The 23,463-nt window shown below is 49.3% G+C and overlaps 1 protein-coding gene across 4 annotated transcripts in view; it reads left to right on the top strand.

The window, feature by feature from the left end:
* Window positions 1-23,463, top strand: part of EFR3B (EFR3 homolog B) — a 109,815-nt gene that overhangs the window by 13,753 nt on the left and 72,599 nt on the right. Inside the window, exon 1 of one of the 4 annotated variants that reach the window (XM_078381436.1) lies at window positions 1,377-1,432. The exons of 1 other annotated variant lie outside the window; for it this stretch is intronic. In XM_078381436.1, the coding sequence (XP_078237562.1) occupies window positions 1,411-1,432 (22 nt within the window). In that variant the 5' untranslated portion in view covers window positions 1,377-1,410. Of the gene's footprint in view, window positions 1-1,376; window positions 1,433-8,879; window positions 8,968-23,129; window positions 23,455-23,463 lie in introns of those variants that run through there. 2 more of the 4 variants (XM_072986196.2, XM_072986202.2) reach the window with 2 other exon arrangements.

Here is a 23,463-nt window from a genome sequence, read left to right as displayed (position 1 = left end):
AAAATATTCAATATACATTCTAATCCCCAAGAAAGGAGATGAAAAGGAGCACAGCAGCTATAGGCCCGCTGCACTAATTTCCCATGCAGGAAACATGGTCCTCAAAGTGTGGCAACCAAGCATTTTATCCTGTATGGAGAGTGAAACACCAGATGTTCAAGCTGGAGTTTGAAAAGGAAGAGGGACTCAAGATCATATTGCAAATATCCACTGGTTACTGGAGCGCACCAAGGAACTTACGGTGTCAGTCTATGCTTTATAGACCACTGCAAAGCTTTCGGCTGCATGGATCATAAGCACAGATTGTTCTGAAAGAAACTCGATTCTCCTGATGCGTGCTTCTGTCATTTCTTCCAAAAAGGAGGAGCGATTAAAGATCAGATGATATGGGTTTAACTGGAGAAAGGCAACTGTGATGATTATGAATCTCGAATCATTCACATTAACAGCCCTGTCCAGTTTGCAACCACCCTTAATGATCAGACATTCTGAAGGTCACTCATTCAGAGGGTCACCAGAAGTTGGAGGCAACCAGAGCCCATATTGATTTTCCGGAGACCAATCAGGAAACAAAGGCTTGCAGGAACAACGCAAGATACGGAGCTGGCTTTGGCAACCAGACCTCTTCCACGACTCAAGTAGCAGCTGTAATCATGGTCTAAACCAGTGGTTTCCATCTTTGGCTCCCCAGATGTTCCTGGAGGACCACCCCCAGAAATCCTGGCCCGCACAGCTAGGGGTGAAGGCTTCTGGGAGGAACATCTGGGCACTCAATTGGTCAGGAACCACCAGCCTCCACGGAACGTGAGAGACCCTCTTTTCCTTGAATTCCCAGATCTTCAGACAACTCCCATGTCCCCGAATGACCCTAACCCTCCGTTCACCCAACCCGCTCTTTCCCCAAAGTGCTGAGAAAGTGAGTCCAAAGTTTTCAGAAAGTGTAGGAAAAAGGAGGGGGGGAGATGCTGGAAGGCTGGAAACGGATGCCCTTCTCAAGAACGTAAAGCCAGGCAGGACTGGCAGAAAGAGAAGTGGAAAAGGAGACGAGACAGAGACGAGAACAGTGGGAACGAGAGGAAACAGAAGCCCTGGAAGGAAATGCGAAAGGGGAGCTGAGGCAGCATCTTTGAAGCAGAGACATGGGAGATGCTTGAAGCTGCCCCAGTTTGCTGTGTTTTCCTGCACAGGGAAGCACTGCGGAGACAAGCCGCGGAAGGGGTGCACGTGGGGAGGGAGGGGAGAACGGCAGGCTTATCCAGGGCAGTTTGCAAACTGGGACGCATCCCTCTCCTTTGGGACCCGAGGCGCAGCTGCTTCGCCGGCTGCTGCGCGCCGGGCAGGCCCCTTCCAACACGGGCCGGCGAGCATCGTGTGGCGTCCTGGAGAGGCCTGACGGACCGCACGGCAGCCATGGATCGTCACGTTTGCAATGGTAACAGGGCGGCAAAGCGTGGTCCGGAGCCCCGGTGGGAGAGAGATTGGGTCCGGGGTGCGTGTGTGTGTGTTTGTGTGCCAGCTGGATAGCTTAGCTCCCTTTCCAGTCCTTGACACCGCCTTCTCATAGCGAGAGAGGTTGGGCACATGGGTCAGCGTTCGGGCATGAGCTAGGAGGGTGGGGATGGCGGGACCCCACAGCGGAAGAACTGAGCTCTCTTTCCAGCCTCCGACACTGATGTCCTGGATAACCCAGGGCATGTCCCCCTATTCCCCCCCCCCCCAGATACCAGCCCCTGTAATAAGAAATGTCAGGCCTCGTGGGGAGCATGATGGGCTGGGGCAGGAGGAAACCTTCTGCAGCCTCCTGGGTACATGTGGGCCCAATCCTGCACGGCTCTTCTCCGGATGCCTCAGTGGCATTTTCTGTACTAAAAGATGACCTGAATCCACCTGGTCTGGATGTTTTGCCTCTCTGAAACAGGAAAGGTCGCTCTTCATGTTGTGAACGTCTTGGACGTCTTCTCTTTGGAGATGAGAGAAACCAAAGTGGGCTTAGAGGGTGAGTTTGGGCCCCAGATGAGAACAAACGGGACGTGCCACTTAACCCGCTCTACCTGCAGAAGCAGAATTGCGTAGGGATGCGGGCATTCCTTTTCAGCCCACCTGGCGCACCTTAGGCATAAACAGTCCTCCGGGAAGCGCCTGCCCCATGCGCCTCCGGATGCTCCCTGGGGGGCCAGTCTGGGCTATGGATTCCCAAACAAACAGACAATTGCGCAAACCTGAATTTCTGGCTCCAGATGTTGTGATGATTACGTACCAGGTAATCTTCCCATCAAGGGGTTTAGGCAGCCCAGGGCCTTCAGAAGGTGAGGTTAGACCAAGAAGGGCCCACCTCCTGAAGGCTGTTTGTTCCGACCAACCACCTGAACATGGGATATTTTCGACCTTCAGGACAAGCAGTAAAAGGGATTCGCCAGGAGCACCTGGTCGGCCTGGAACTGAGAGAGGAATCGGTTGCAAGCAAAGCTATTCGGTTTCTTGGGAAAGCCCCCGTAGAAATGTTAAATTTCTGGAAATCTTGAAGCCATGTAAAATTTATTTATTTATTTATTTATTTATTTATTGGACTTATATACCGCCCCATAGCGCTACAAGCACTCTCCGGGCGGTTTACGATTTTTAATTATACAGGCTACACATTGCCCCCCCAGCAAGCTGGGTACTCATTTTACCGACCTCGGAAGGACAGAAGGCTGAGTCAACCTTGAGCCGGCTACCTGGGATTTGAACCCCAGGTCGTGAGCACAGTTTTAGCTGCTGTACAGCGTTTTAACCACTGCGCCACGAGGCTCTTATGGCTTGGGGGGAAAGCACACAAAAAATTGGGGGGGGGGAAGCAGGTTTCTTTTCCATTTTCCTTCAAAGCTGTTTTATAGGGCTTCAAAATTTCTGGAAATTTTACATCTCTAATCTCAAGATGTGTTGCGGGGGGGGGGGCTACGGCGTACGGGAGATGTAGCCCACCGCATTTGAACGGGACCATAATGGAGAAGCCTGGTCCGCTCCGGGGGCCGTTCACTGGCCTCTTGAGCTGAAGGCCATCATCATCATTGGGGGGGGGGGGGAAGATTTCTATGACATGTCATTTTTTTTCTTCTGCAGCCTATGTTTGAACTCATAAGTGGGTTTGGACATGTTTCTGTGTCATCTGGTGAGAAAGGCCATATGATTCATAAACGTGTTTCAACTTGCTTGTCGGTTCAAGTATTGGTTGCAGAGAAAGTGTGACATGTCATAGAAATCCCCCCTCTAACCATAAGACAGGAGGGCTCGCGACTTTGGTTGTGGCTGGGTGCGATTATAGGGACTCCCACAGGGGGATAGGTCTAACAGTTTTATCAGCCACAACAGCTAAATATATTCGGTGTGCTTGTGAGTCCCCAATGCTGCTAAGAAACCTAGGCATGCTGGATAGCTCAGTCGTTTTGGTCTGTGAGCCGGAAGTTGGGAGTTTGAATCCCCCCCCCCCCGAACCTCCTTGACTGGAGCTGGACTCCGTGATCCATTAGGCGTCCCTTCCAGCTCTGCAGTTCTAAGAAGATGATTGTGCAGGTCTCTAACTCACTGCCGTTGAAAGTGGGACTTGAGGCTGGAAAGACGACACCCAATCTTTAGGCTGATCTTCCCAAGTTCTGTGGACGTGTTTGTCCTTTCACGAATCTCCTCTTGTCACGGACCTTGAGAACCTCAGCGAGGAAGCCTTGGAAGTGTGTCCGGCATTGTGGATGCTGCACCATTGAGCCATGTGCCCCCCCCCATTTTGGAAAGGGCTCTAGCAGTTTAAAATCGTGTGTTTGTCATTGCATCTGTTGCGTCCATTTACACAGAGCTGCAAAAGTTTATTTTCTGGATCACAACACCCAGAATATTTATTTATTTATTTATTTATTTATTTATTTATATATATCCCGCCCATCTGGTATATTATACCACTCTGGGTGGCTAACAGCAAAGAATCCCGCCCCCCCCCGTCTAGTTATCATGCAGTCAGAGGACCTTGGGAAAGGTAGCCCATACAAGTAACGTTCCAGCCTCTGTACTATAGATCCCCCTGTGATGACAGACTCAGCACCAGGAGCCATGTGTTTAATCTGTGCAAGCAGGTATGCATTGCACGGGGAATGATGGGACTTGTAGTTCAAAAAAAGCAATTTTCCTAAGGTCAGGAATGACCCATTTAAAGAATACACCTCTATCACGTAAAAGATGTAGCTGGACATCCTGCCACATTTATTTATTTGTTTGTTTATTCATTCATTTATTCATCCATTCATTTGATTTCTATACCGCCCATCTGGCTGCCAAGGCCACTGGGCAGTTTACATATTTAAAAAATGCAACAGCAAGAAAAAATCAAATCAATAAACACAACAGTTATAAGATCAAAACTTCCAGACTATGGAATGCCCTCCCGACTGAGATTCGTCTGGTGCTGACGCTGATGATATTTCGGCGCCAGGTCAAAACCTTCCTGTTCCAGAAGGCTTTTAATTGAAATAATATTAGCTGTGGGTCTGATGGCAATTTTAATTGTATCTTAATTGTATTTTAATAATTTTATCTTTTACTGTATTGAATTTTAATTATTGTAAGCCGCCCAGAGACCTCTGGGTAGTGTGGGCGGCATATAAATTGAATAAATAAATAAATAAATAAAATAAACATGAACGAAAATTATGAAAACCCATAGTAAATTTAAAAGCCGTAATATCGCCTAACAGCCGACCTTAGGCTGAAATGAAGCATCAGTAAAATCAAGGAGGCCTGGACAGCGTGGGAACATTAAATCCTTGATCAGAGACCAAGAGTCGTAAGCGTGGTTTCGGAAATAAGTCCATTCAGGGACACCCTAATGAAGGGGAAAAAAAGTACAGCCCAAACAGAGGGCTAATAGGAATGCAAACCCCAGAAGGGATCGCAGGTGGCAGGATCAAACCTAAGAGATAATTTAGCCTTCAGAACCACCTCTTGCTACGTTTTGTCTTAAAGAAACCGCTTAAGTCAGAATAGAATAGATGATCGGAGACAGGAGAAACCTGGGGGTGGGGTGGTGGTCTCCTCTAAGCATAAAGAATCGTTTTCCCCCACCGTTTGTATTCCCACAGCCCCGCACAGCAACGCTCTCTGCATGACCGAAGGCTGGAGCGGGTGGCTGAGACATCTGGGCCGCACTGCTCAGGAGGATCTCATGATCTCACCTGGCCGACAGGTAGAGGGGGTGCCTCTCTTACACCCCCCCCCACAACCGGCTGTGCAGGAGAGAAGGACCTTTTCGCCACACAGAGGGGGGGAAAGTGACTTTTAGCTGGACGAGAGGGGAAAAATGGAGCCTGGCTGGATGGAGTTTTCTGGGACTTGAAGTTCGCCAAAAAGGGACCTCCCCCATTTCTACCTGCTTCACTGTAAGCCCTCCTCAGGAAACAGTTTGATTAGGGCCAGGGTTTGAGGGGAGGCTTGCTTGAGCTGTGTGGTCTTTCTTTTCTTCCTCCCTCCCTCCCTCCCTCCCACCCTCCCTTCCCTCTTTCTCCCTCTTTCTTTAATCCTTCCTTCCTTCTTCTCTTTTCCTTCCTTCCTTCCTTCCTTCTCCATCTTTCTTTAATCTTTCCTTCCTTCCTTCCTTCCTTCCTTCCTTCCTTCCTTCCTTCCTTCCTTCCTTCTTCTCTTTTCCTTCCTTCCTTTCTTCCTTCCTTTATTCATTCATTCATTCTTCTCTTTTCCTTCCTTCCTTCCTTCCTTCCTTCCTTCCTTCCTTGTTTCTCCCTGTCTTTCTTTAATCTTTCCTCCCTCCCTCCCTTCTATCTTTGTCTTTTCCTTCCTTCCTTCCTTCCTTCCTTCCTTCCTTCCTTCCTTCCTTCCTTCCTTCCTTCCTTCCTCCCTCCCTCCCTCCCTCCCTTCCTCCCTCCCTCCCTCCCTCCCTTCCTTCCTTCCTTCCTTCCTTCCTTCCTTCCATCCATCCATCCATCTTTCTATCTTTTCCTTCCTTCCTTCCTTCCTTCCTTCCTTCCTTCCTTCCTTCCTTCCTTCCTTCCTTCCTTCCTTCCTTCCTTCCTTCCTTCCTTCCTTCCATCCATCCATCCATCTTTCTATCTTTTCCTTCCTTCCTTCCTTCCTTCCTTCCTTCCTTCCTTCCTTCCTTCCTTCCTTCCTTCCTTCCTTCCTTCCTTCCTTCCTTCCTTCCTTCCCTAAAGGCATGAAACAGGCCTTTTTTCTGTCCCCACACCCGGAACCCCACAGGGATGCTTGGCATCTGGAGTGCAGAAGCCCAGAACCTCATTTTGGGCTCCAACCGTTCCTCCCTGGAGCCTCCCTGCCTGTTCGGAGGGAGACCCAGCGCCTGCCTGCCTGCCTGCCTGCCTTCTGGGCTCCCTGCCATGACGCCTTTGCTGTGTTTCAAACCAGAGACCTTGTCCTCCAGCAGCCGGTCCAAAAATAGCCGGTGCCACTGCAGTTCCTCCAAAGCCAGGGCTGCTGCTCCTTCTCCTCCTCCAAACTGGAGCTCTGGCTGACGTCACTGAGCGGGGGAGGCTGGCGTTTTCACAGCCTCCCACCCCCATCCAGATCCTTGGGAAGGAGATGCAGCAGCCCAGATGCTTTGTGTGTGTATTTGTGTGTCTTGCAGATGCTACTGTGGACACTTGGCCTAGAAAGAGGGTTTTCATTACAGACAGGATTACAATTAGAACTTGTAGAAGTTATCCTTCTAGACTACAACTCCCAGAATCCACCAACCCTGATTCTATACCCCAGCTCTGATTATTATAGAGTCGTTTTTTCTGGGTAAGAATGACTCGGAGCAGACGATCCCAAATCCATTAGCAAACAGTTGCACATAAACTCTTCTAATTCAATTTTCCTCTAAGCATCTTTCCTCCTGTACACTTGCACATGTGAAGGGGTGGCTTTGGGGAAAGAGAGGAAAACATCACAATTTGTTAAAAAAAAAACATCCTTAACAGCTTTAAAATATCCTTGGCATTTATGAGCAAGTCTAAAGATGCAGATTTTAAACTACTGTATTTTTTTTTTAATTTCCAAGTTAAATGCTGAATAGCTCAGTGAGTTAGGAATCTGGCTGAAGAGACAGAAATTCAGAATTGGATTCTCTGCTGTGGATCCTGCAAGGACAGCCAGCCTGGGTGGCCTTGGGCAAGCTGCGCTGTCCCATGGCACCCCTCCAAAAACGAAAGGGTAAACCACTTCTGAGTCTTCTTCTCTACTCGGAAAACCCTGGAAAAAGGTCACCGTCAGTTAGAAGTGACTTGACAGCATGTGATTATTATACCTATCTTAATCATCACATTAAATTGCATTTCGGCAGGAATCCTGAGCCTGTTGCAGTAAGGAGAGAATCAACCCTATACCGTACCTCGAAACCTTGGAAAGGGTTGCCATAAATCAGGACTGATGTGATGGCTGATGAATCATGATGGTTTATAATTAAGTTTAATTTCAATTTTTTTTTTATCCTGTCTGATTTTTGCAAACTGAATGTTCAGCGCACATATGTGCATCTATGTGAGACACTGGGGAAAGCTTCCACTTTCCAGGTTGTGATCCCTCTACCACTTCTTTTAGCCTTTTTGCCCACGTTTTTCACTGTGCTCGGTCCCCTCTTCACGACAGCCTGGCGGAGCAAGCCATGTGCTGTGGCTGCCAAGCCTACGCAGCCCCTCTTTGGGAAGGCAGCGGGGCCTCACTCTGAGTCAACAGGCTTAAAATAAAACCGCCGGTGAGCGGAGGCAGGACCGCAAGGCCAAGCCATTGGCAGCCACCCAAAGACTGCAGCCCTGGCGAGGGAGCCCTGCAGCTAGAAACCTAGCACCTCATGGTGTGTGTGTGTGTGTGGGGGGGCTTCCTTATTTTTCTTTGGTTTTCCACATGTACAAAGAGATCTCTCATGGACTGAACTTTGTGCTTGTGGTTCAAGCAATTCTTACTTACCATGGGTTCGCCCTCCCCCCCGAAGGGGGATTAAAAACCCTCCCCAGTTTGCTCAAGGGGAAAGGAAGGATCGGCAGAAAGACCCCCCCCAGACCCTCACCCTCCCCATCAACTGCATCCGTTTTGGAATTTAGACTGTAGCCCTCTTGGGGCAGGGACTCACTTTTCTTTCCACGGCTTGGTGCTGAAAAGCCACAACCTGACCCCCACAATCTTCACACCCCCCCAAAGTGACCTTGGCAGCCTGCAGAGCACACCCTCCTTTCTCCCTTTAAGGCTCACAACACCCCTGCAAGGTGGAATGGGGGAAAGTTCCTCTTTTTTCCTGGCACCCTGGGGACTTTCTTCTTATTTTCTTTGGACTACAGATTCTTGGAATTGGAGTCCGAAATATGATTTTTAGTGGGGGGGGGAGTGTTTGGGGATTTTTTTTAATGTGTGTGCATGTGGGTCTGGTCTCTGGGTGTCTGTGTGAATTTCGTTGTATAGGTATGCTATGAATAGACATACAATGACAATAAATTTATTTGATTTGATTTGAAAGATCCCCAAGCTTAATGAATCAATCAGTCTTAGGACTTTATGGATGGAATTCCAAGCCCAGCCGGGAAGGGGAATCGAACCCCCAACCTCTGGCTCTCATTGATGAATCAAGAAGCTTATTAAAGACCCTCCCCAAGAGGTCTTCCCCCTAAGAAAGCTGATCTGCATGTGACTCTTCCTATTCCTGACCGGGGGGGGGGCACTAACCACTATCCCTCCAGCCTTCTCCATCCTAAAACACCCCCAAAATATCCCCTTTCCCCGCGGCCCCCACCGCTGGAGAGGCGTGCCTAGCGGCGGGCCCGCCCCTTGCTCCTAGCCCCGCCCCTCCTCCCGGGCCGCGTGACGCGTGAATGGGGCCCCGCCCCGGCTCCGCCCCTCCCGGTTCATTCATGGCCTTCCCGGCCCGGCCGGCCCCGCCCACGCGCCCGGGAAAGAGAGAGAGAGAGAGAGAGGCGCGCGGCGGAGGCTGAGCCATGTACGGTAAGGGGAAGACACGCGTCGCGCGCATTCCCACGTTCTTTGGGTGTTTTCCTCACACACACCCTCCCCGGTCCTTGCTAGGGACTGGCTGCTTGAGCCCCCTTTGGTTGCATTTGTTGCAGGAGAGGGGGGCTGCTTTTGGGGGGAGGGGGGCAAACCCTCGTTGCCCCCCTCCCCGCCAAGACCTCCCGGGCCTGATCCTTCCCTTGTTTGGTGCAGGATCTCCCCCTCTGCAGAGGATCTCCCGGAAAGGAGCGTCCTCCCCCCCCCCCTCCGGGCCCCACCAGTCCCTCCAGTATACTTTCCCCCCCCCTTAAGAAGCGAGGCTTGCAAGGCATCGCCCCTCCCGCGTCGACTCGGGGTGTGTGTGTGTGTGGGGGGGTGTCTTGCAGCCTGGCCTTGGCCTGCCCGGGCCCACCTCTGCGCCCCTCCTGCCCCCCAACCCGGGGGGGGATTGTCCGGGGATTCCGATGGCCGGGGAGGGGCGTCTCCGTGCAGGGCTGGATGCGCTGTCACCCCCCCACCCCCACCCCCAAGGAAGGAGCCTTCACCCCCCCCCCGAGAGCTTTATTTGGGGAGAGTGGGGGTGCATTCGCACGATCCCCCCCGCTCTGTCCTCTGCAGAGCCCGAGACCCACGGCTCTGCTATTATTCTTTTTTTTTTTGGGGGGGGGATGTTTCTGGAGGAAAAGACTTAGATCTGCTGGGGGGGGGGAAAGAATCTTCTACAACGCCCTCCCCCAGCAGGGTTGGGGGTCCTTTCCTCCAGGAACAACCCCCCCACCCTTTTCAAACTGTTTTCCTGGCTGCTTTTTGTAAAGCTCCTCCTTGGGGGGGGGAAGTAGAGGGGGGGTGTCAGCTCCCTGGGCCCTGATGGAACAGATGGCAAGCGGAGAGAAATCGCCAAAGAGATTGGGGTGGGGGGGGGAAGTGCACCATCCGAGGGAATGAGCCAAACAACAACCCCCCCCACAAAGAAAGCACCTTTGCCAGTTTGACAGAGTCTGGATCGCCTTGTTGCAAGGGCTTGAGCCTCTGATGTTTGGGGGGGGGTCTCCAGTGCTTCCCATCTAGAGGGTGTCTCTCTCTCTCTCTCTGTTTATTTCGGGTGCCCTGCATGCCAGCCAGAGACAGCGGGCAGAGGGAAGCCTGGCAACCGTCTCCCCCCCCCCCCCCGGCCTCTGCTTTGGCGGCTGTCAAGAGATGCCCGCATGCCCAGAGGTGGTCCACGGTCAGAACTGGGGTTTGCAAAAGCCCCCCCTTCTGAGGGGCGGGCAGGCTTTCCTTTCCATGCAAATGACCCAAACACCCACACCCACACCTGAGGGGTGTTTTCCTGGGTAAGCCTGGAGGCGGCAAACGCTGCCCCCCCCCGAGAGCTTTTTTTTAATTTTTACTTTTGGCGGCCCCTTGCACAAGGGTTCTGGAGCTGTCCTTACTCAAGAGAAATCCTGCTCCAAGCCAGACGCCAGCGAGTGGAAAAGGAGCCTCCACCGCCTCTTGCCCACATGCGCACCTCTGGATGGGTTTTGTTTATCCGCTTCCTGCCCGGGTTTGAACCCAGTGGTCTGAGGTGGAAATGCAAGCTCAGGGGGGCTTTCGTGGCTTGGTCCAAGTTCCTTCAGCTCCCTTTCTGTGGGTTGACCCCATGCATGTGTCTTCATCGCTGGCAGTCGGGGAACCCAAGCCATGTCAATAAGCTGTCAAATACCATTTCCTTGTCCTTCTGCCTGTTTTTCCAAAAAGCAGCATCCTCGCCCAGCCGCACACCATGGACGGTCACTTCTCCCCCCCAACCCATGGTTTTCAAAAGGTCAAGCCAGGAGAGATGCTAAAACGAGTGCCTGATTTGGGGGGACCCTTGAAGTTTTTCTTTTTGAGAGAAATTTAAATCACGATGGGACGTTCTTTGATTTGTGTCCCTGCATTTGAGCAGGGGGGGGGGGGTTGGACTAGAGATGGGAAGACCTGGGGGGGGGTGTAGAATGGAAATTTAATTTTTTTTTCCCTCCCAAAGCCATTTTAAATGGTTTTAAAATTTCTGGAAATGTTACATTTCTAGGTTTGGACGTGATGGCTTTATAGGCCCCTTCCCATGTCATGATTCTGGGATTCTAATAGCATGCCAGGGCTTGAGAATCATCATCAGGACCACCGTGCAGGAGAGAGTAATTCGCTTTTGATTCCTTCCACCGTTGCCCTCCTCCAGCTGCTGCTTCCCCTGCATAGAAAGCTGACCCTGCAGCGGTTCTTCCATCTCGAAGGCAAATAGCACCCTTGGAGCACAAGTGTGGATTGTGGGTTTTATTTGCAAAAGTAGCCAGGGTGGTGGTGGTGGGGGGAGAGGATCTCCCCCTCTTCTCCTCCTCTCAACTTTTTGGCACCCCATAGAGTGGGTGCTTCTGTAGCCACTCCAAAAAGAACCAGAGGTAAGCAAAAACGAATTGCACGTTTTGGGGGGATGGTTGAGCACGCATATGGCGTGGCAACAGCTCTCAGCTTTCTGGGTACCGTAGTCCAAAAATAATTGTTGTGTGCCCTATGCCTTTTATTAAAAAAAATGCATGCAGCAGAGAAACCCCTGTGGCCTGCCAGAGGTAGCGAGTATGTGCCTCTGATAAAACGCCAGCTCACTATCCCCCACCCTCTTTTCCCCAGCCATTAGCAGGGGAGTTAAAATAAAATAAATAAAATAAAATATAATGATGGAGATTTCAGGCCAGTGAATTTTGGTGGCTTCCAGTTATTCTAAAGAGCATGTGTGGTTTATATGGGGTGTAGGGTTAGGGACTTGTGGGTCTCCCTGCACACCGAATAGATCCCCGCCATGCATTGCAGTGGAAAACTTCAAATGCTGGGTAGGGTGATTGTCCGCTCTGTACTCATCCTCTTCTCCTGGATGAGGTTCAAGGAAGCCCTGCAGCTTTACAAAACACAGTTTAAACCTCAGCTATAGCCTTGCTTTCCTGCCCAAGGCAATCGGCTGCTTTCTCCACCAACTGTTGGACTTCCTCCCATGTTAAGAGTGTTTATGAACATTCCGTGTGCGGTCGGCGGCACAGGGAGTCTGTCCATGTAGGAATTTCACCGATAATGGTAGTGACATCACAGCTCCCTGTTTGTTTGGTTTTGGCTTGTTTTGATTTTTTTCCCTGTTATAATTTGACTCCTATCGCATTGTAGGAGAACTGTAATAACAAAAGTGTGAATCGCACTGGGTATTTTTTAAAAAATGTGATTTAGAGCTCTCCCCGTGTTTGTACAGCTGTGGCTTTTAGCGCTCTCTTCTCCCACCTTGTGCATCTAACTCTGGCAACAGAATGACCATACTTAGCCTTTGGAATTCCCGTGTGGCTTCTCAAACATGTTGGGGCTTTGATGAACCTCCCATGATTTAAAAAAAAGGGGGGGAATTCAATGGTTGTTGTGGGTTTTTCGGGCTCTTTGGCTGTGTTCTGAAGGTTGTTCTTCCTAACGTTTCGCCAGTCTCTGTGGCTGGCATCTTCAGAGGACAGTACTCTTTGCTCTGGTGTAGTATGCTTGGGAGTGGAGTATTTATGGCTGTGAGATAGGCTTTTGTTTTTTTCTGTAGATGGGTGATTACTGTGTCTTGTTGTGGATGTATTGTTGTGCTAAGGAGAAGAGATTATCTGTCACTGTGGTTGATGGGTGTCATTAGCTGGTCTTTTGTGTGTATTTATCTCTGGTCCTTGTGGCTGGGTAGAGTTTGTTGACCTTTTGCATGCTGTATTTTTGAGAGCTGGGAGCCAAGTTTTGTTGAGTTTCCAACTTTCCTCTTTTTTGTTGAAGTTCTGCTGGTGCTTGTGGATTTCAATGGCTTCCCTGTGCAGTCTGACCTAATGATTGCTGGTGTTGTCCAGTATTTCAGTGTTTTGGAATAGAATTTCATGTCCAGTTTGTTTCAGGGCACGTTCAGCTACCGCAGATTTTTCTGGTTGTTTTAGTCTGCAGTGCCTCTCATGTTCTTTGATTCTGGTGCGGATGCTTCGTTTTGTGGTTCCAATATATACCTGGCCACAACTACAAGGTATCCGGTATACTCCTGCGGTGGTGAGGGGGTCCCTTCTGTCCTTTGCTGACCATAACATTTGTTGTATTTTTGTGGTGGGCTTGAATACTGTTTGTAGGTTGTGTTGTTTCAAAAGTTTCCCCATGCAGTTCGTTATTCCATTTTCATCTGCATATTGCATATTGGATTCTCTCTTAGGGTATTATATAAGTGGCAGATCTCATTTAAGTCAGAGGGTTTTATAGGGGCAAAGAGCCTTGGCTGCCATTATGACTTTGGGCAAATTCCTGTCCCTCAGCCTCAGTTTCCCTCTTCTGAAGTGAGCTGGCAAATGTCCCACCTGGTAGAGTTGACGGGAGCCCACCTGGGCAGTGTTAAATTCGCTGCTCCAGGAAGCTGAATGTTCTGGTCCAAACTTGGAAAAGTTACTTCTAGGTAAAACATCTCCCAAGATCCCCCCACCTGCCATCATGGGAATCGTCGTCCAAAAAAAGGAACCCCCTATTTCCCCTGCAGGCTGTTCTGCAAGATTTGCTTTTCTAGCGGTGGGCCAACATGAGTCGTCCTTCACCGGCTTGAAATCCATGGAAAAAATGAAGTGGGCTCTTAAAGGATCTGACCTTTAATATACTGTACAGTGGTGCCCCGCATAGCGACGTTAATCCGTTCCGGATTAATCGTCGCTATGCATAAACATCGCTAAATGGAATGGAAAAAGCCATAGGAACGCATTAAACTTTGTTTAATGCGTTCCTATGGCTTCCAAACTCACCGTTCAGCGAAGTTCCTCCATAGCACTGCCATTTTCACGCCTTCGGTAAGCGAGGGCAGGGCGCAAAAACACTTGCGGCAGCCATTTTGGGCACCCAACAGCCATTTTGGAACCGCCGATCAGCTGTTCTAGGAACATCGCAATGCGAAGATCGGTAAGCAAAACGCTTACCGATCATCGCAATGTGATGTTTTGCCTATTCAGAACATCGCAATGTGATCACATTAGCGATCAAAAAAATAGATTGCTATGTGGATTCGTCGTTAAATGGTGCGCTCGTTAAGCGAGGCACCACTGTACGTATCATTTTCTGTCCCTCTCGGCTACATGTCTTCTCGCTCCTCAAGATCCATCTCCTGTCAAGAACGTAGGTGGATCAAGGTTTGGGTTGACTTGAATTCCTTCATCCATGCACATTGGGATCAGGGGTGGGTTGTCCCTATTTGTTCTGGGGGGTGTTTGGGTGAATATTGATCACATAGGTACGCCTCCAGATCTCCACCCCCCCCCAAAAAGCTCAGGACTCAACATATGGATTTATGCTATTCTGATCTTCCGAAGAATCCTGTAAGGTAGAGATGTTTCTCCATGGTTAGGCCGATTCGATCCTTCTTCAACTGTCATAAACTCCATCCAGAGAATTTGTGGGAATACACCGATTTTGGAGTCCTGTAAGATTTTTCCAAACCGTAACAGATTCTGAGGATCTTCTCCAATGAGGAACTGCAGCATTCCTTAGAACGGATCCCTATCGATCAGCAACCGGGGGGGGGCATCCTCCAGGTGTAACTTTTCTACTGCATCAGATCCACCTGGGGCTGAGCAAGTGTGTCACCGGCCCAGTGCCGTCCAGTAAGAAGATCCTGCTGTTTGAACTGGGATGGAGACGCCGTGGCCCACTCTTTAGCCTGCAGTGCCACACGGCCATTCGTGGCCAATACAGGACCCTCACACCGCCCCTGCGAGGTAGATAGGACGGGGAGGGGTGGGGTGGGGGCTGAATGAGAGGAGCTTTTTTCCAAGGTTGCCTGGGGAGTTGTGAGGTTGCCCCGTGAGGTTTGAGGTTCTGCTCAAGAGACAGAATGATCCCACCGGCCGAACCCTGCCCGTTCTAGGATGGGGAAAAACCCCGAGCATCTTTCTCTTTGTCTCTCTTGGCTCACACCCGTCCGTCTACTTAGTCTGATTGCATTTTATCCTTCGCTGGCCCAGATGGCAGGCCCCCCCCCCTCCCGGCTCCACCAATGTCCAAGAGAGAAATCCCTACCCTTTATGGGGCCGCTCATGTCTGACAGCTGGCGGCAGGTCTTCCCCCTCCTCGGCCACCCTCCCTGATCCCTCGGCCCTTCTGGGTTGAAACTGTATGGCAAGAGGCGATTAAAGGGGTATCTGCCCGTTTGGCTTGGCAAAGGGCGCTCCGGCCAGCTTCCAGCCTTTGAGCCTCGATTGGGTAGGAGATATATATATTTCATAAAGAACACAGTGTCTGTCTACCTTAGGATTGCTTTGGAAAGATATAAGCTGGGATTATGGTGAACATGACCTGGGATCTTGTAAAGCGGTGAACGGTGGCAACAGATCAGCTAGTTTTCTCTGCTTCTTTCTCGGGGCAGTTGTGATCTTGCAGCTGGGGTCTAGTAAAGGCATCTTGTTGTGTCTCCCTCCCCCCCTCCCCTTTTTTTTGCAGTTTTTAGCTTCTCAAGGAATGTGAATCTGCTCTGTTTATGGTGTCTGCTCACAAAGTCACTATTATAGAACAGAATTGTTAGAAATCAAGAATACAGGAGGGAACAGCTGAGATGAAATTTATACACAGGGTGGACACCCATATACATGGATTGAATAGAAGTCAGGGTTTCTTGAGCCACTACCGAAGGTGACACTTTGGCTGCCATCAAGCGCCGCTGTGCTTTTCTTCATAACTACCAAGCCCTTCTCTCATCAAAATGGTCAATATTCCCTACCTTAACACGCATGATTCCCCTGCCATCTTCTTTCATATCTACTTGCATCCATTTCTTTTTCCTCTCTTGGGTTTTAGCTAAATCGCCAGTCTTGAAACTCCCACCCCACCCCTTCTCTCTCTTCTCCCTCCCCCTTCATCTTCGCTCATGTCTGGTGTCTGTTTTCTGTCTCCTGGAGGAAACTTTACAGCAGTACCCTAAGACACACAGGCTAGAAGTTACTGCATGCTGAGGTCCCGTTACCCAAGAGCTAATGAATATTTAGGACGTTTTACTTGTGAAATTGGTGACATTTTTTCATCCAATATTTCATTTTTTCCCCCATATGTCTGACAAATTTTACATTAAAATATAATCGTCTTTAAGGTTCCCGGACACCAGATGGGAGATTCTGGGAGTTCTTGTTTAAAAAACAACAACCCTCCACACTGTTTTCTAAACTCCGTGGCAGACTCGAGCACTTCTGGATTTTGGCATCAGGCTACGGGTTGAATTGCATACAAACATCCTTCCCTTCCCGGGGGGGGGGGAGGAGTTTACCCCTATACAGATGTGTGCAGAAATTTCAAGAGGAGTGCTCGAAACTGTGGAATTTTTATAATAATAACAAAATTAGCCGAATCCATTTTTAAATTCTCGGTTGGACCAATTGGAGGGGGCGGGGGGGGTCAGACCTTACGCCTTCTGAGCGTTTCCGCTGATTGCGGCTCAATGGCTTGGTTTTCTCCAAGGCCCCAGCCAGCTGGCAGGGTGCAGTTAAATCAATTCAATTAAAATTAAAATTGCCATCTGAACTGACTGTTCACACTTTCATTTCAGGCTGTTTCCTGCTTTGTTTTAAAAACATGATTACTGGGTTTTTTTAAAAAAAATGAGTTTCCAAAACTTGTGCTATTGTTTTGTTTTAGGGGCCTATATGTATGCAAATGTTTTAGGGTAGCATGTATATATGTATGTACTACATATATACAGACACTTTTTTTTGGTTTGTGTAATGCTTTTTTCGTTAATTACTGTTGTTTGTCATATGCTTATGTTATATTATTTTAAGCTGCCCAGAGTGGAAGGAAGGAAAGGAGGAAGGGAGGGAGGAAGGGATGAGGAGAAGGGATGAAGGAAGGAAGGGGAGTGATGAGAAGAGAGGAAGGGGAGTGATGAGGAGAAGGGAGGGAGAGAAGGAAGGAAGGAAGAGAGGAAGGGGAAGGATGAGGAGAAGGGAGGAAGGAAGGAAGGGGAGTGATGAGGAGAAGGGAGGGAGATAAGGAAGGAAGGAAGGAAGGAAGGAAGGAAGGAAGGAAGGAAAGAAGGAAGAGAGGAGGGGAGGGATGAGGAGAAGGGAGGGAGAGAAGGAAGGAAGGAAGGAAGGAAGGAAGGAAGGAAGGAGAGGGAGGGAGGGAGGGAGGAAGGAAGGAAGGAAGGAAGGAAGGAGAGAGGGAGGAAGGAAGGAAGGAAGAGAGGAAGGGGAGGGATGAGGAGAAGGGAGGGAGAGAAGGAAGGAAGGAAGAGAGGAAGGGGAAGGATGAGGAGAAGGGAGGGAGATAAGGAAGGAAGGAAGGAAGGAAAGAAGGAAGGAAGGAAGAGAGGAAGGGGAGGGATGAGGAGAAGGGAGGGAGAGAAGGAACGAAGGAAGGACACCATGATTGAACCACACTGTGTCCAGAGAGAGGGCATGCATATCAGGGCAACCCATCTCATACTCTTAGCGAGGCGTTCTGCTCGGCTCCATCTCGGAGTCCATGACATTTTTTGATCTCCGTTTAAAAATAAAATTAAAATAGCATTGTGGGAACCCCTGATATCTGGGACAGATGTGTGTGCACAATGCCCAGCTGGTGCGACCTGTCCACTCACAGCCCACACAACACTCGTCCTTCTGCAGGCACACCCATGTGGGAATTTAATAATGTAAGAATACTGCAGTGCACTTTTAAGAAACTGCGCTGAGCAAGAAAATAAAGTTAAATAAATGTATTTCTGAACCCAGAAAGGTCGAGGCAGTGACCTCCCCCAATGCCACAGAGACTGGAACATGAGTCAGATCATGTCCGTGGTGTGTTTGATCATGTGGGGTTGTGGTTTTTTTATGTTGTAATAAGCGCGGCAACAAAATTTTGCAGTACGAAGCCCTTCCATTTAGGATTGTGGCCATTGGCTCGCCCAATCACCCCAGCAGGTTTCTTTCTCCTCCTGTTCCCTCGTGTAATAGTTTGGGCAGTTTTCTCCTCTGCAATGATGATGGGATATGTTCTATGCCCTTCCACACACTGTAGGGTTCCTCCAAGCGCAACCCCCCCCCCCCGGGCACCTCCCTCTCATGAATGGGTGGTGCTATTTTGGCTGCAGAAGCGTGCAAGGGCGTACGTAGTTCCCGTCTCCTTCTGGCCCGGATTGGGAAGCTTCTTAAGTTATGCTGTCTGTCTGAATGATGCTTAAGAAACAGAAGCTGCCTTTTGCTTCACAGACAGGGCTGTCAACAAAGATGTCTCTGTGGTGGGCAGAGGTGGCGAAGGAGAGCGAGGTTCTGTACACTCTCTTCTGCTTCCTGGCATTTCATGATCCTCCTTGGCAATTCTCAGCCGCGTTTTGGGAGGCCAACGCGGGAAGCAGGAGGAGAGGGGGGTTGGCCGAGTCAAAAATTTATTAGCTATAAATCTAATAAAACAAAGGCATGCCCCCCCCTCCATGCCCGCTGCGCACTGCTTCTGACTGCAGCGGTTGGATGTATGAATGCAATTAAAAACCGCAGGAGGTAATCGCTGAGAATATTGCCCGAAACAAAACAAAAAATTCCTCGTAAAGAAGTATTTTGTTTTTAAAGAGGTCCGGCTGCATGCAAGCCACGGAGAGCGTCTTTCGAAAGAAGAAATGGGAAAAAGAGTGGTGGGGAAAGTCCAGATTCCTTGCATCAGAGAAAATGCAGAAGATGAACTGCAACCGGTTGCTTCCTAGGTCTTGGAAAAAAGATCAAGGGGAAGAGCAGTTTGTAATCTCAGGGAGCTGTAAGCCCAGAAGTTTCTCGGTGTTACTCCTGCCTGGAGTCTTCATCTCCTTCGTTGGTCCTAGCTGGTCGAATCCTTGTGAAATAAGAAATTTTGGCAGGGTGGGAGTTTGATGTAAGGTAAAGGTAAAGGTTCCCCTTGACAATTTGTCCAGTCGTGTCCGACTCTAGGGCGCGGGGCTCATTCCCATCTCCAAACCGTAGAGCCAGCATTTGTCTGAAGACAGTTTCCGTGGTCACGTGGTCAGCGCAACTAGACACGGAACGCCATCACCTTCCCACTGAGGTGGTACCTATTTATCTACTTGCATTTTTACATGCTTTCGAACGGCTAGGGTGGCAGGAGCTGGGACGAGCGACAGGAGCTCACTCCATTGCGTGGATTCGATCTTACAACTGCTGGTCTTTGACCTTGCAGCACAAAGGCTTCTGCGGTTTAACCCGCAGCGCCACCAATGTTTGATGACATTCCCCCAAATCCTTGTAGAACATGTCTTTTTTTTGTTTCCCCTCCTCTCTGCAGCCTGCTTCATTACTAGACCACAAACGAACTGATACGAGAACTTATTTACTGAGTACACCCCTTAATAAGCGTGGTAGTGTTCTGTACGTGGTTAATAATTGGCACGGTGGTAGCTGGACATGTGAAGAGCAAGGGTGTTGGCAAACCTTCAGGACCAAGCCCTAAGTCCAGGTCTTGGGGCCAGAGTCCCAAGTCTTGAGTTCGAATTTCAAGTCCGGTTGCTCCGCGCCCCCCCCCCCCAAAGCTTGGGACTCGGACTGTGCATGCACCATCTGGCTAAGTCCACTCTTGCCTTCGGTGTTTTTTTTTATATATATACAAACATCTTTAAAACACTAATATCTCATAACAGATCTGTTTGTACGGAGGCAGGGTGGATTTGGTTTAAATGTGTGGTTTAAAATTTTTTAATGGGATTTTTTGGACAATTTGAATCAAAAGATTGATTTTTTGAAAAAAAAATTTAAATTGTGGTTTAAACCTGTGTGATTTTAAGAACTCATTGACATTTATCCGCTTGGCTATGAAGGCAGGTTCTTTGCATGACCAGCCACGAATTTAATCTCTCCTTTTTCCTTTTCTGAATGCATGTACAAAGACTATACCAGGAGTGTACATTATACTGTATATATAGTAAAGTTTCATAGATGCTGCTGTACGCATATTTGTTTGTTTTCCTTTCCCTTTTAAGACAGTGGGATGTTTCCCACCCCGTGACTTGTAGGGAATATTTATTTGATACCAAGGTGTCTATTACGACTTACCTGCCTGGCCTGCTGATTAGCATTTGGCTAGCCTGCTCAGGATGCTGATAGCCTGCATTTCTATTCTATTGGATTTCTACCCTGCCCATCTGGACCAAGGGTCTCCTACCAATCTGCCTTGGCTCCAACAGAACAGGCAGCCCACATGCCTTTCGGCTCACTGTGTTGCTCGCCTGGGTGGAATTTCGGGTCGCCTGGGGCGACCAGACTAACTGGGAAATATATATCAGGCCATCTATCTGTCCTTTACAGAGGATTCTGGGATTATGCAGGGTATATAGAGGTGGGGAAAAGGGACGTGGTGGCGCTGTGGGTTAAACCGCAGAAGCCTGTGCTGCAGGGTCAGAAGACCAAGCAGTCGTAAGATCGAATCCACGCGACGGAGTCAGCGCCCGTCGCTCGTCCCAGCTCCCGCCAACCTAGCGGTTTGAAAGCATGCAAATGCGAGTAGATTAATAGGGACCACCTCGGTGGGAAGGTAACAGCGTTCCGTGTCTAAGTCGCACTGGCCATGTGACCACGGAAGATTGTCTTCAGACAAACGCTGGCTCTATGGCTTGGAAATGGGGATGAGCACCGGCCCCTAGAGTCGAACACGACTGGACAAAACTTGTCAAGGGGAACCTTTACCTTTTACCTTATAGAGATGGGAAGGCCTGTGGAAAAACTGGAAAAATTGGGAGGAGGGAGAAACAGGTGTTTTTCTGTTCCCCCCCCCCAAGCAATGTTTTGTTTTGTTTTGTTTTCTGGAAAAATTGGAAAAAAAATGGACTGTGGCATATGTTCTTTTATAATGATGAATGATATGTCTATGACATAGCGTACAAACGATAGACCTGAATACCTTAATGAATGACGTCTGAGACTTTTTTATGTTTTTAAATTCTCTCCAGAGATGAAACGTTTCCAGAAATGTCAATTTTTTTCCTGGGGGAAAAAAATCCCACATTTTTCCTGGTTTTTTTCCTGGGGGGGAAATAGACATTTTTGGAAACTCTATATCTCGAACATATGGTCCATTCATCGACCTTCTCTGATGAGGGTTTCATTCTTTCCTGCGTCCAGTAGAAGCCAAACTTTTTCTGCCCTTCTCCAGTATCCCCTTGCGAGGGGGGGGGGATGAACAATGGCAGGGTCCTCTGACAGTCAACAAAGTTTGTCCTCCGTCTCTGTTTTTTTAACTGAGCAACTCGGGTGTCTTTGCGAGGTGTTTAGGAGCGGTGGCACGGGGCCCAACGTGACTTTCATTTTTTTGCTCAATTTCATTAAATGTCAAGCTTGGCACAACCACTGCAAACGACAGCAGAATTGAGCCCGGGCAAGTCTTCTGCACCAATGCCTGCTGAACGAACACGCCTTCTGGTTCTCTGTGTTTTTAGAGGTGTGACTTTTTGGGTGCATACAGAAGCCTGTGTCAGTGATGGCCTGAATGTGTGATTTTTTTTCTTGGACTGCATGGATCCCTGTGACACGAGACCTGGCTTGTGGGGCATCACCTGTGAGTGGAGAAAGAAACTTTCCAGGGTGTCCCCCGTGGTTGTGTAAACCTGGAGGGCTTAAAACCTCTTGATGGATTGAGGACGTTGCTATATCCCCAGCAAACTTTGGAAAGTTGGTTCGAGTGCTATGGTTCGGTGCCCTGTGCTCTCGGTTGTCCGCCTGAGGGTCCTAGAAGTTTTCATCGTGAATGTTTCGGTTAATGCTGTGCGAAAGGGGGGAAAAAACACAACAAGTCGGGGTTGGTGATCGTTTGACTGTGTTGTTTTCTTTCCGGGAGTACTGCATAGTGTGGTTCCCTCTAACACAACCGCCGTCTTCCCCTTGGGAAGAAGGGTGATCATGAGTTGAGAAGGGAAGACATTTCTGCATTGTGTTTGCTGTTGCAGAGTCACGATTTTTGGTTCTGTTCCTATAGCTGCACAGCAGAAATGGAGGGATTCACAGAATTCTCATTGACTGGCACTTACAGTCTCAGTAACTCACTCTGAGACATTAATAGGAAGAAAGAATAAAAACGCTCCATTACTTACAATTGGAAACGATCAAATAGCAGACGGACAAACAAGGCTGCTTTCAGCCACTGCCTTCAACAGACTTGGAGAAAGGGAAACGGCTCTCAGCAGAGAGGCAGGATCGGTGAGGATGGCTTGGCGCTGGGTGGATGGACAGTCCCCCTGGCCTAGAAAAGGCCATCCCAGCCACAGCTTCTGCAGACAGCATGGAAGGTTGTTTAAAAAACAACAAAAACACCAGCGCTCCAGCATTTGCAACCTCTGGTGAGATGGCTGGTGTTTCGGTGCAAATGTGTCTTTCTGCCCAGAGCTGGACCGGGATGTGGCTGTCAGATCTTCACTCTGCCATGAGTCTTCCTTGCAGGGAGCTGTGAGGCCTTCTGAGATTTGTTGTTGTTCAATCATCTGTCATCCCCTTTCTCCTCTTGCCTTCACACTTTCCCAACATCAGGGTCTTTTCCAAGGAGTCTTCTCTTCTCGTGAGATGGCCAAAGTCTTGGAGCCTCAGCTTCAGGATCTGTCCTTCCAGTGAGCACTCAGGGTTGATTTCCTTCAGAACTGATAAGTTTGTTCTCTTTCCAATCCAGGGGATTCTCAAGAGCCTCCTCCAGCACCACAATTCAAAAGCATCAATTCTTTGATGGTCAGCCTTCTTTATGGTCCAGCTCTCACTTCCATACATCACTACTGGAAAAACCATAGCTCTGACTATGTGGACTTTTGTTGGCAAGGTGATGTCTCTGCTTTTTAAGATGCTATCAAGGTCTGCCATTGCTTTCCTCCCAAGAAGCAGGCGTCTTTTAATTTCGTGGCTGCTGTCCCCATCTGCAGTGATCATGGAGCCCAAGAAAGTAAAATCTGTCACTGCCTCCATATCTTCCCCTTCTGTTTGCCAGGAGGTGATGGAGCCAGTGGCCATGATCTTAGTTTGTTTGTTTTTTTATGTTGATCTTCAGACCAACCTTCCTGGGATACAAATGGATTCTCACCATCACCAGTCCAGGCTTGTGGAGGGGGGGACTTTTGCTCACTGCCTGCTGAATGCCAATGCCGGAAAGATTTGGTGCGGTCTGAAAGCTGCCCGCTCCGACCCTTTTCAAGGGCAGTCTGACCCCCGTCAGGGAGGATTGCTCCTCACACTCTCCCGTCCGGCTCGCAGCAATTAAAACAAGGAGGGAAGCGGGCGCTTTCCGTGGGAAGGGGGCCAGAAAGGCTTATATCCTCGGCGCCTCTTTGCATGCAGGGAAAATCCAGCAGGAGAGAGGCGGGAGAGCAAGGGAGCAATGGCAGGGATCCACCGCCACCGGCTTGATCTCCTCTGTTCTTCTTTGCCACCGCCTGCCTTTGCTTCCAACTGGTCGCAGATTCGCGTAACAATTGGACCGGCCTCTGATTTTCCTTTCGCAAACTGTGGAAACCTGCAGGTTGGTGAT

The sequence above is a fragment of the Pogona vitticeps genome, chromosome 1 (assembly GCF_051106095.1).
Source record: "Pogona vitticeps strain Pit_001003342236 chromosome 1, PviZW2.1, whole genome shotgun sequence".
Taxonomy (NCBI): domain Eukaryota; kingdom Metazoa; phylum Chordata; class Lepidosauria; order Squamata; family Agamidae; genus Pogona; species Pogona vitticeps.
This window is presented reverse-complemented; position numbering and strand designations above follow the sequence as displayed.